The 12,951-nt window shown below is 42.3% G+C and overlaps 3 protein-coding genes across 5 annotated transcripts; all 3 read left to right on the top strand.

Moving 5' to 3' along the window:
- Positions 1–1,662: 1,662 nt before the first annotated feature.
- LOC138621436 (histone H1) lies at positions 1,663–2,536 on the top strand. Its single transcript, XM_069699502.1, has one exon. The coding sequence runs from the start codon at positions 1,741–1,743 to the stop codon at positions 2,239–2,241; it is 501 nt and encodes a 166-aa protein (XP_069555603.1). The 5' UTR covers positions 1,663–1,740; the 3' UTR covers positions 2,242–2,536.
- A 3,090-nt stretch (positions 2,537–5,626) lies between these two features.
- Positions 5,627–8,712, top strand: mpeg1.1 (macrophage expressed 1, tandem duplicate 1). The gene is made up of 2 exons (XM_069699501.1): positions 5,627–6,076; positions 6,465–8,712. The coding sequence occupies exons 1-2, from the start codon at positions 5,627–5,629 to the stop codon at positions 8,154–8,156; spliced, it is 2,142 nt and encodes a 713-aa protein (XP_069555602.1). The 3' UTR covers positions 8,157–8,712.
- A 488-nt stretch (positions 8,713–9,200) lies between these two features.
- On the top strand, positions 9,201–12,765 carry prf1.5 (perforin 1.5). Of its 3 annotated transcripts, none has more exons than XM_069699503.1 (5): positions 9,201–9,870; positions 10,181–10,456; positions 10,603–10,874; positions 11,355–11,496; positions 11,689–12,765. In XM_069699503.1, the coding sequence occupies exons 2-5, from the start codon at positions 10,187–10,189 to the stop codon at positions 12,574–12,576; spliced, it is 1,572 nt and encodes a 523-aa protein (XP_069555604.1). In that variant the 5' UTR covers positions 9,201–9,870; positions 10,181–10,186; the 3' UTR covers positions 12,577–12,765. The 3 variants fall into 3 exon arrangements, with proteins under 3 accessions (XP_069555604.1, XP_069555605.1, XP_069555606.1); XM_069699504.1 differs by having other exon boundaries at positions 10,082–10,456; XM_069699505.1 differs by lacking the exon at positions 9,201–9,870 and having other exon boundaries at positions 10,043–10,456.
- Positions 12,766–12,951: the final 186 nt, after the last annotated feature.

Raw genomic sequence — 12,951 nt, 5'->3', positions numbered from 1 at the left:
AGTCCATCATTATGGTGAATTTGAAAGTTTCTGCTCATCTACAATTAAAATGTTATCCATATTCATTTTTGGAGTGCCAAACAGAACTATGACCTTGCAATGGCCACTTTAAAATGTAGGTTTGCTTACAAAAACTATGACTCGCTCTGACAGGCCGAAACTAGAACTGCATTTTCACTGAAACGAAACATACTCACTCTGCTGCAACACTGTGTGTGTGTTTGTGCATTTGCCTGCAATTGGAGTAGGCACTATCAGTGCACTACAGAAGGCAAGATTTGCTAATCTTCCCCTTCACACATGGTTAAGTAAACACTCAATATTAATAAAGAAAAGAAATAGTGGGAGAGAGAATGAAAGACAGACAGAGAGAAATTCTCAGTGGTTTGAGCAGTTTGAGTGTTTTTTCAAGTGGAATAGTTACGATTTATTGACACTCCAGTCCATGTGTCTGCCAGTCTTCTTCATTTTGAAACAAATAAACAATTTTAACTACAAATGTGTTCTACTATACCATATGAAATATGTAAATGTAGCTGAAATTATGTTTGATTTTGCTGATGGCACAAAAACATGTTAATGAACACAAACAATTACTAATGATATAAAGTAAATATTATTTCATGTTTAAAAATAATATGATAATGGTATCCGGCTGATGTTAATATCTCATAAAGTCTTCTAGCCTGAACAGTACATTAGCGTACTTTATAGAAGAAAGGCAAAATAGTGCTATATGATGCCAGCACTTAATTGGCCCCTTTGCATTTGATTTAATTAATGTATGTAAAGGTGTACGACAGAGTGTATTAAATGCTCATGTGAAAATGAAGCACTTCAAGGCACCATATTCTTGTTAAACTGAAAAAGAAGGCCATAAAACCATAGATTGATGCTTAAATAAGAAAGAAACTGGTTTAAATACACCCCTGATTATTTTAAACCGAGTAAAAAAAACAAAAAGAAAGAAGAAACGTGGGGAAATAATCTTAAATTCGTTCCTCTGGCTGCCCCTCCTCAGCTGATAACTCTTATTGATACTAGTGTCCATCTCATATAGGAGCCTTTATATTCACTAATTCCAAAAAAACGTAATTATTTGTTATTGAACCTTGCTCACCACATCCTGTCACTAAAAAACATTCTTGCCTCCATGTTGAAGCCACTCTGTAGTGACCTCAGCATACATATAAGGCAACTGTGTTTCTTTGGTCATCTTTAAATTCATTTATTTAAAAAAAAATAGCTGAAATGAAACCAGTTTTTGGGGCCAACATATCACACACATCACTGTACTTAAGTGTACTTAATCATATAACTACGTACCTGATTATTTAGAGGATATAATCTTGTTAAAATGTTCAAAATGCACATCTCAAATTACATTTTACACCTGCCAGCTTGCAATTACACAATAAACTATAATGTATGTAATCAATTCTTAAATAGAAAATATCCATATAGGCAGTTCAAATTGTGATGTTTTTTATGAGGTGACTTTTATATGGATATAAAACATTTTACACAGGTATTCTAAAGGTTAATTCAGACGAAGAAAACACAAACATGATCAAATAAGAGGGGGAGAAGAGGCGCACTGTGGTTGCAGGGCTGACTCTACACGGTTCTCATAGAGGCTTGATAAAGCCTGGATCCGCCAAGAGCACAAGCGCAGATAACACTCTGTCTTGTACTGTCTGTGAACCTCCCCAACTTGATCCTGGTATTCGAGCTATTACAATGTCTTCTGCTGTGGTTGTTCTGACACCGGCACGTCCGGCCAAACCTGCCCAAAGGAAAGCCAAGACTCCGAGGAAGAAAACAGCTCCGTCAGTGTCAATCTTGATACTGAAGGCTGTGTCTGCATCCCCATCGCCCAGCGGTGTGTCTCTGCCAGCCCTGAGGAAGGCTTTGAAGGCCGCAGGATATAACGTGGTGAAGAACAAAGCCAGGATCGTCACAGCCATCAAGCGCTTGCTGACTAAGAAAGCTCTGATCCAGTTGAAGGGCAGCGGGGCCTCGGGCTCCTTCAAGCTCAACAAAAAGCCCACAAAACCTCGCAAGACGAAGGTGGTGAAGAAGAAGAAGCCAAAGGCGAAAAAGGTCAAGAAGGTCAGTGTCAAGAAAGCAGCAGGAAGAGCAGCCAAGAGGTCAACGAAGAAAAAGAAGGTAAAGAGTCCTAAGAAAGCCAAGCGACCTGCTGCAACCAAGAGCGCCAAGAAGCCAAAGAGCCCTAAGTAGGCCAAACGCAAGGTCGCCAAGGCTCCTAAGACCAGGGGTACTGCGAAGAAGTGAAAATTCTCCTACTGAACACTGAATGCCGCCCAAAGGTGTTTCTGCCGGCATTTGACTCTTGTGTGGACTAAGTTGCTTTCAATTTAAGATCCTGAGTTTGCGTTACCTATCTATTTCAGTTTTTCTATAACAGAAAATAATGAACTTTCTGTGTTTACATCTCTTTTCTTCTCGCCTTCTGTCAGTTCTGTAATGGACTGATCTGCAATTATTGGAAATAATAAAATTATTTTAATTTATAGACCGTGATGTGTGGCTTTTTGTCAAAATTACTACTCTGAGCACAGTCTGCTGTAAACATCAAACGGATAAAATGAAAACTTATACTGAGCCTGTACAGTTGTGAGGTACACGTGATGTTTCTGAGCATGTTTACATTATGTAGTGCCATTCAGCGCAACTGAGTTGTATTTCAGAAAACTTCTTCTGTGGTCTTAGCCACAGAGATTTTTTTTTTACCGTTGGCTTGTTGAATATGTCTTTGTGAAGCAGCTAAAAATATTTTGGTGAGTGCTGGCTTAAAACTGGATTTATTTGATCAGGTCGCGCAGGACAATTTGGAGACGCGCTTTTACGCACCCTTTACGCGCAAGTCGACCAGACCCGTGTACTTCTTATGCAAATTTGATCCCTTCTTACCTGTCACTTGGGTACTTTTGGATGCTTTTGTTTGTTTTGCTTGCGTCAAATCACGACTGATAGGCAAGTGGGACAAGGCCAGGGTGGTCATAAAACAGCGCTGGTGACACTCCTTATAGCTGCTTGCAAAAAACAGCTAAACATCTGTGACAACAGTGAGGCTTGGTGGGCGTGACAACAGTTCCTCTTCTCAACAGCTGATACAACAAACATGTCAGAGTTTCAGCAGGGAACACAGGAACCAATAGTTATATGCCCTACTGATGATAGCTTGTAGTCTACCATTCAGGAATTTAGGTAGCAGATGATATAGCGGTTAAAAAAAAACATTAAAAAGTTCCCGTGATCTACATTCCTTAATTTCTTTTGATACTATACTCTGAGGTGATGTTAATTGGCTGTACAGTTCATCTGCTGTGGCGTATGGTTTCATACTGCCATCTGCTGGCCAGAAGACGCAACTGCAGTCCTTAGGACCGGGAGGGTTCACCCCAAGTCAGTTGACACCGGGTTGCCTTTTACTGTAACAAGTTGTGGACTTTGAAAACCGCAGAGGTATTTGATAAAATCAACTAGCCCAAATATAAATCGGAAAAAAGTACATATTGCTAAATTAATTTAAAGTCTCAGGAGTTAGTGGAGGAAGAATGGTTGTGGTGGTCGTGTGTAGCATGTTGGCCTATGACCTTGTGGCTTTGAGCAACGATAATGCTGCCAAAGTATGTAGGCACAGGTCACACTAGATTGGATGTTAAACATGTAGAGCGACACACAGGGTGTGAGTATTGAGGGGAGTAGTCCTGGGACGCCAGGACTGCAGGTGAGCCTTCCCGAGGTATGGTGGGCCTAACTTGACGAAACACCGGTGAAGGGAGGTGACCACTTGATAACCCCAGGGAGATACTGCACACTCTCGCTGGGTTGCCAACGCTTTGTTATAGGTGGTTTCTACGTTGGTATATTAACATAGCCTGCATAGTGTTAGTTAGTGAGATGTTTGGCAGAGACTGAGTCAGTTGACCCTTGCGCAGTGTTATTCTGCATTAATTTGGCACCCTGCATTGCAAACCAAAATAATCTGCTGTTTATGAAAACAGAAGTTCTTACATTTTTAGACAAAGATGAGAAATGTTTCAACAAACTTCTATAAGGAACTATCCTCTGCAAGAGGAACAAGGGCCCCTTTGGGCGGTAGCCTGTGGCCTCCCGCAGACTCCTGATGTCAGCGTCACAGAATCACTCTCGGGTTACATGAAGAGGAAGTCTAAATATGCAGTACATAACTGTTTTTTAGTCTCATCATGTGATCTTGCGTGTTTTAACTTGTTTTTCCAGACATGGAGTTTGGGAAAGTCCGATAAGTGTGAACATACTGATGTCAAAAATTAACCCAAAATAAACAATGGAAAATAATGGGGACTTCCCCATGTGTGACATAAAACAAGACATTTGACGGTGTTTACTGTATTGTTTGAAATATATATTGCAAGTCTGCAGTTTATTACTATACACAGGTTTTTAAAAACAATTTTTTTTTAATCTTGTTTAAATATTCAAGCTCAGGCTTGATTGTTGGGGGAGGGGGGGGGGGGCTCAGGAAATTCTTGGGAAACTCACACTGAGCATACTTATCTCTCCTGACATTTAAAACACTGCAACTTCCTTTTAGTAGATCTTATTTTCATACCTGTTTTCTGTTCTCTTTAATAAGATAAAAACTGAACAGATTTACATTGTGCTGTGGAGGAAGTCCAAATTCTTGAATTTCTGGGAACTCCAGCTCTGTTATGTCTTTCACAAATATAGATGGCACCTGAAATAAATCAAATATAAATTACACCTGAAATAAATCAAATCTTTTCTGTTGTTAGAGTACAATAAAAAACAAATGTTATTCCTCTACACTACTTGAAGGTCACATGACCATGTATGTACAAATTTAGACACTGTCATGGCTTCTGCCTCCTACTTTCATGTTAGAGTTCATTTCATGTCATACATTGAGAAAAATCATAACTTTAAATTACTTAAACTATTAGATACGATAATTCACTGTAACTTCTTTAAATGCCTGTAGGTTTTCTGATAAGGACTTTAATATGGTTATATTATACTGTGTTATGCTTGTGAGAATAAGCTTCATCATTACTAGTCATAACCAACCCAGTATTTTGGAAATTTTCATTGTAATTGTACATGCCATATTTCAAAAGAGGATGCCTATTCTGTATTCTGTGTTTTTGTCCTTTTACTTTTTAAATCGTTTTTTATTTGCACGCTTCTATAAAACTGTTTGGTATCTAACCAGTCCCTTTTTAGCTGATGTATTAAAGCCGGTATTTATTGCCTTTAGTTTGAATTCTGGATCCCCTGAAAGTTTCTTCAAATAGATAATTTAAACTTCTTTTAATTAATCAATTAATTAATTAACAAATTTAATTAAATTAGCAAATAAATAGCTTTTCATATCTTGCCAGCCCCCCTCAATCTTTCAATAGCTTAACTTTTTTTTAATTTCACTCAAGTTTTTGTCTTCTCGTGACTTTCCAGAAGTGAAAGTAAAGCCTAACCGTGCGCTGTAAATTGTGAAGCAAGATATTCCTGTTAGTCATGTGATGATTTTAATCAGAGGAGGAGGAGGAGGAACATAGTTTAAACTCGGCTGTCAGTCCTCACATCTGACACTGACATCATGAAAACAGCAGTGACCCTCCTGGCTCTCTCTTTCCTTCATGTCTGCTCTTCAGTCCCTGTAAGTCGCCCGACTAACTGGCTCAGACAATGTCGGGCCTCCACCAACACCTCCATCACAGCACTGGAGGTGCTGCCAGGCGGAGGCTGGGACAACCTCCGCAACATGGACATGGGCCGAGTCATGAACCTCAGCTACTTCCAGTGCCAGACCACTGAGGATGGGATCTACCTCATCCCAGATGAAGTGTTTGTCATCCCCCACAAAGAGACGGGTGTGGAGACCAACTCGGAGATCATCAGCTCATGGCTGGAGCAGAAAAGCTCCACGTCTCACAGCATAAATGCAGACATATCCTTCTTCTCAGTGCTGAATGGTAAATTTTCCACTGAGAACATGAGGATGAAAACACATCAGGTCAGAGACTCCTCAACTACAGCCAGAGTCCAGGTGAGTTTTTTTTTTATTTTTAAATTTATTTTTGGATGTACTGTATTACAAAAATGCAAACACATAATTGCGGTGTTTCTTGACCAAGAGCTAAAATGATTTAGTACATATTTGTCCACAAAAACTACTCTATCATTGATTGCTTAAAATGTGGTTGATGAAAAATGCTGTCTGACCTGAAGTATTTTCTTTTCTTTATTTAATGCAGTGTGTATTACAAATGTTGCACTAAATGTGCTTGACTTAAAAGGCTATGCTTTAACTGCAGTCCCTGGACAGATGTTACATAGTCATTTTAATTTAAGCAAATAAAAAGAAAGAATACAAAATAAAATGTTCAAAACAATAACCTTAAAATGTAATGATGTTATAATCCTTTCCTTTAAAGGTTCGTAACTTCATCTACACAGTCAAGGCTTATCCAGACTTCACTCTGGATACACGCTTTGCTCAACAAGCCAAAGAAATAGCTGATGCAATCGAGAACAACCAGACGAGGTACAGCGACTATCTCTCGGAGAAGATGGTTCTGGACTACGGCACTCATGTCATCACTGGTGTTGATGCTGGGGCGACTTTGATGCAGGAGGACTACCTCAGCTCTTCGTATGTGTCGGACAGTGTGTCACAGAGTTCGACCGTCAAAGCACTGGCTGGTCTAAACTTTTTTGACAAACTCAAGTTTGATATCAGCAGTCAAAACACCAAGCAGAGCTCATCGCTTCAGACATACCAGTCCAACATTCAGTACTCCCTCATTCAAAGCCAAGGAGGCGGCATACCTTTTTATCCTGGCATCACTCTGCAGAAGTGGCAGGAAAGTACCAGAAACAACCTGGTTGCTATCGACCGTTCGGGATTTCCCTTACACTACTTTATCAACACCAACAGTATCCCTGATTTGCCACAGCCTACAGTTGGCAAAGTGGCTCACTCATTGAGTCAGGCCATAGAGCGCTACTACAAGGTCAACACCCGCCCTGGGTGTGTCGACATCAACTCCAAGAACTTCAACTTCCAGGCCAACATTGATGATAAATCCTGCGAAGGCCCCGCTACAAACCTTAGCTTTGGTGGCGTCTACCAAGAGTGTACACAGGTCAGCTCAGATGCAGGTCCACTTTGTAATTCCCTGGCTCAGAAAAACCCAGAAACAGGAGACTTCTCCTGCCGTCCGCCTTACTCCCCGACTTTACTGAGATCGGAAGTGAGACAGCAAAGTTACAGCACGTATGATTGTCACAATGAAAGGTATTCCTGTGGATTATTTCATCTGTTCCATTGTCACAAATTGCAGTGTCAGGACAACAACCATGTTCGCATTGCTCGCGTCAACACCTACTGGTGCTCTGCAAACGGACAGGCCCCGGGCAACTCAGGGTATCTCTTTGGAGGCCTGTACAGCCCCTCCCTCCTGAACCCCCTCACCAAAGCCAAAAGCTGCCCCCCAAACTTCATCCCAGTAAAGTTTCTCTCAGATGGCCAAGTGATCTGCGTGAGTAATGATTATGAGACTGCAACCAGATACTCCGTACCATTCGGAGGCCTCTTCAGCTGTCAGTCAAGCAACCCACTGGCAAGAAATCAACGTAGGTGCCCTCCCAAATTCAGTCAGCACCTTGCATCGGTCAGCGACGGCTGTGAAATTCTTTACTGCGTCCAGTCTGGATTGTTCACAGGTGGGCAGCTGCAACCTGTCCGACTGCCTCCATTCACCAAAAGCCCGCTTGTCAGCATGCGAGCCACCAACACAGTGATGGTGATGACGGAGGGGGAACATAACTGGGTCAGAGTGGGGCAGACCAAGGCGTGGAAACTTGCCAGTCCAGAGGAAATCAAGGAAATTGTGCAAAAGCTTAACCCAGAATTGAATCAGATGTCTGATGGAGAAAAGGCAGGTGTAGCCTTTGGGGTGATGGGGATGATGCTGCTGGTCATAGTGGCAGTGATCCTGGTGAAGAGAAGGAGGCGGCTGTCTGGGGTTAGGACGACTAGAGGCTATGAGGAAATACACGGAGAGGCACAGCGTAATGAGCATGAAGAACACACAGCTTCTGTCTCTGGGGTGCCTGATCTGTAGTGACAGACTGTGCTTTTAACTTGTTGATTATTACCCCAGAAATGTCCGTAATGCTTCTCACTGGTGTGGGAAATATTGTCATGTTTAAGGGCTTCTATTTTAAATCAGTATTTGCATTAGTGGTCGAAAACATTATACTTTGCATTTTCCAATCACAAGCTTTTTAAATGTAATAATGTATTTTGTTAAACTAGACATACGACTTTGGAGCAATTCGCTTTTGAAATTCCCATATGTGCTTTTAAAGCAAAAGTGACTTTCAGAGTCGAAATGAACAAATACTGCCCCCATGAGGCCAAGATGCACAATGACATGTAATGTATAAACATTCTTATACCCATTTCAGAACTTTGCATGCTTTATGAGTTTGTTGGGACCTACCATGTATGAAACATGTGGTTAAATAGATACCTGATGAGCATCTTGTGCTTATTTATTTTTTATATACGAATGGAAAGTACTCGATGAAAAATGTAATACTGTTTTTACTTTCATGCTGAAACTAACATGACAGAACTTTTCTGAAGTGCCCTTAATAAAAGAACAGGAAACTATTCATGAATTTGTTTTCATTTTTATACTGGATTCATGGATGGTGTGTCTCTGGTCATCTACAACTATAAAAACTCTCTAAAATACCTACAGTGCTTAGTCAGCGGTCACTTACACGAAGCAGTCGAACTACATGAAGTGTTGTTTTTTTCTTTTTAAACAAATGATATGCTAAATCTTTGAGCTAATTGGAAGCACATTTAGTTGCATTTTTATATTTTATTATTATAGTATAAAATACAAAAGTCACAATTGAGGGTAACTCAAGGAAAGCGAGTATTATTTATATAGTACACACCGCTTCTCTGAATATAATCTTATTTATAGACAATCTTTCTCTGTCTCCTGTTAAACGAAACCTCTTGCAGAAAGACACTTATTTACCTTGAACTTACAGCGAAAACCACCGACATTCCTCCCACATCCACGCATAGACAATGGCAAAGCTGATCTCATGTTTTGGACGAGGTTATTATTACACAAGACAGGCCAGCTCAGACGTTTTATAGACAAAGACACGGATTCAGTCCAAAACACACACACACACACACCCATGTACTGTACACTCACAATGCATGCACATACACACAAACACACACCCATTTCCTGTAAAGAGTGCCCAGACCAATGTTAATCTTTTTCTCTCTGGACTACACAAAAATCTCCCTCCTCTCCCACACATGCATGTGCACAAAGGGCAGAGAGCGATTCACAGAACTGGGTCTCGAACATGAAAACAAACCCACTCATGCTGAGGAAATTGGTATGGCCCGGAGGAAGAGGGAGGAAGAGAGGAAGAGAGAGGAAGAGTGAGAGAGCGGCAGACACACAGCCCTGAAGAAGGGGGCACTCCCTTCTTGGTGTTTTTGAAAAGGCGGAGGACAGACTAAAGAGTTCACCCAGCAGGCTTTCAGAACAGCCTGCCAGCAAAGCTAAAGCTCTCTCAGCCGTGATTTCATTTCCAGCTGGATCGAGACCTAAGTCGCAGTTCATCATTTGCAAGCGTGCATGTGCCATCGATGGGGATAGAGAAAGAAGAAGAAGACCAGTTCACATCAAGAGAGGTGTTTTGGGAGGAGTAGAAAGCTACTGCTTGGCAACTAAGAAAAAGACACAAACCAAAGGACAAAATATATATATAAAAAAAAAAATCAAGTCCAAGGTAAGAGTGCATGTCCTCTTATGGTGCATGATTTTGTTGTGCATGTTTTTGGTGTTGACATGACATCTGCGGCAGGATTACCGCAGTTTATGTGGCATGCAGCAGAGAGGATTAGAGGCTCATCTGCATTTAAACATAGCTAGCCATAGTTCATGCTTGGATTATTATTGGAGCAATAATCAATCTGAGACACTGCTTACATGTTCCATAGGATGGGCTTAAAAGCAAAAATGTCCCGACGCAAAGTCACCACGAGAACCGAAACACCACCGACCACTTTCTCATCCACGTTGCGCTCCGTTACATTCAGGCAACCATGCAAGCAGGAGGAAAGCGATGGAGGAACCTTGTCCCGTTTATCTTGGCTGCGCAAGTTATGTCGGACATCCACAGAGTCCAGGGCTGCCGGACTGGCGCAGGGTCAGAGTGTGAGAAAGCTCCTTTTGTCCCGGGCCACAACCTGGCGGGGGAGGGTTTTGACGTGGTGCGGATGCGGCGAACGGGAGCCTACGTCATTAACGTCAAAGCTCATCTGGCTGACAACCACACCTGCACACTGTGTCCAAACCGCTTCCAAAACAGACAGGTGAGACGGTCAAAATTTTCAAATCAAACCGGTAATCCCCCCCCCCCCCCACCACCACCGCGTACTACTCTGGCACTTCCTATATATTTTTCTTTCCAACACCTGCATCCCTCTCCACATCCTTGCCCTCCCTCCTCCTCTTTTAGGTTCAGAGGCTCCCGGCAGCGGTGCTCGACTGGCGTCCTTTCAGCCGCTGCAGCAAGCAGCTGTCCAGCGCCCTCTACCACTCCGTGGACTCCCTGCTGCGCAGCTCCAACGCGCTGGTCAACAGCAACTGGGGTTTGGGCCTGAGCCTCGACGATGTCGGCGGGGCCGTGCTGGGAGGAAGCCGCTCGGATTTGGCGAAGTTTGCTCGTTCACAGCACAGCGTGGACAAAGCCACGTTCGCCATCCATGAAATCAGTTGCACCTACTACAGGTAAAGAGTAGGGTTGGTCCAAAAAAAAAAAAAAAAAAAAAAAAAGTGGGTATAAGTGTACGTAACGCGTTGACTGATGGAGCGTCATTAACTCATGAGCCGACAGAAATCGATAACCAAAAATGTGCTCCCGTGAATGTTTTGGCAATTCGGTATTGTGGCATAAAAAGCCCAGAACAGTAAGGTTGTAGTTTAATACCCAACAGTGGCTCGGAGGCACATATGGATCTCGGTATGACAGGGGATACAAATTTGAAAGATGACTTGGAATACAGCATGCAAATAATAATAATAATAAAAAAAAATAATATATATATATATATTCACCTTTTAACATTTTTTTTGTGACAAGTTTAAGGGCGCAGATTGAGACCTTACAGTGGACTCGGCTGTTTATTATCTTTGTTACAGGACAGTCACGGTTATGTTGTCATCTTGTTATGGTTATGGTTGAACTCCGCGTGCCTTTTGTTTTTGTAGCTACAGGCTGGCTGATCATCCCCAGCTGAGTGCAGCGTTCACAAAGCATTTGAAGAGACTACCACGGAGTTTAAGTACGAGCCAGAGCAAGGCCCTATACAGGCGGCTGATCGACACCTACGGAACACATTACATACACCAGGTCAGAGAAACTTGTTGGATACACGGGCTCCTCTTTTCCTGCCTTTTATGTTGTAGTCGTTTTTAAAAAAAAATTTTTTTTAACCAGAGCTAAATAATGCTGAAAAAAAATAAAAATGATGATGGACTGTTACTGATCAGCGAAAAAGGAAGTTCTTGGCCCTCACCTCCAGTATTTGTTTGTGTTGGTTAGGTCCAGCTTGGTGGTAAGGTGAGGCAAATCACGGCCTTCAGGACCTGCCTGGCCACACTGAAGGGCTTCTCGGAGTCAGACATCAAAACCTGCCTGAATGTTGAACTCCGATTGGCTCTGGGTTTCCTCCCTGCCAACGCATCCTTCTCCAACAAGTGCGAGAACCTCCTGAAAGGCAATATGAGCATGGGCTTTTACCAAGGCTTCATTACCAATAAAATTGAGGTTATTGGAGGAGAGAGGTACTTCCCTGACATCCTCTACCAGCAGGACCCCTCTGAGGCGTACCACAGCTGGATGAACAGCCTCCATGACAACCCTGATGTGGTTTCTTATGCCATCTTCCCGCTGCACCATCTGGTGGAGGACTTGAATATCAGCGATAATTTGAGACACACCGTCACGGAGTATATCAAGGAGAACCAGCTGCAGGAGGACAAGCATGGTTTCAAGAACTGCTCCCCAACTCCCAATACGGACCATAACTGCTGTCCTTTAAGGGCCGGCAGAGGAACTCTCACGCTGGAGATCCACAGAGCCGCGGGACTGAGGGCCGACACCTTCACGAAAACCGACGCCTACGTGAAGATCTTCTACAACGGCATGTACGAGGAGACCGAGACGGTGATGGACGACAACGACCCAGTGTGGAATGCCACTTATGACTTTGGCTCTGTGGAAATGGGTCGGGAGTTGAGGTTTGAAGTCTGGGATAGGGACGTGCTGTACAATGACGTAGCAGGGCGATGTCTCGTCTTTCCGGAGAGAGGGTCTCATTCATTAAGCTGTCAGCTGCGCAAAGGAGTTCTTTATTTTACCTACACCGCCACATGTGACGCTCATCTGACAGGGTTCAGGTGTGGACGATACTCCCCCAATGCCGAGTAGCTTGTCAGACTAATGAGTCTTATTGTCGATTCGAGCACTTTTCTTACTTCATGATGTTAAGCTTCTTTCTTTTGTATTATCAAGAACTAGCAAACTGTCATTTTCTTTACATATTTGTTAGGAACATTTGTCTACATTTCGGACATCAACGAAACTTGTTTACCTTTTTCAACCATTTCTATATATATATATATATATATATATTTTTTTTTTATAAAACTCCCAAAAATTCCATTCGAGAATTCCGAGAAGAAAACATACAGTAGTCAACTGTCCTCTATGTGATTGTGTTTGCCTCAGTATTGACTAACCTATGTCTGAGTCCTTGTGCATTTTTTTGTACATACACAAATAAAGAAATTGTGATAATGTGAT

This window comes from Brachyistius frenatus, unplaced genomic scaffold (assembly GCF_029030835.1).
Source record: "Brachyistius frenatus isolate BFR_SWC_R1_liver_20210118 unplaced genomic scaffold, ASM2903083v1 Contig_30, whole genome shotgun sequence".
Classification (NCBI taxonomy): Eukaryota; Metazoa; Chordata; class Actinopteri; family Embiotocidae; genus Brachyistius; species Brachyistius frenatus.
This window is presented reverse-complemented; position numbering and strand designations above follow the sequence as displayed.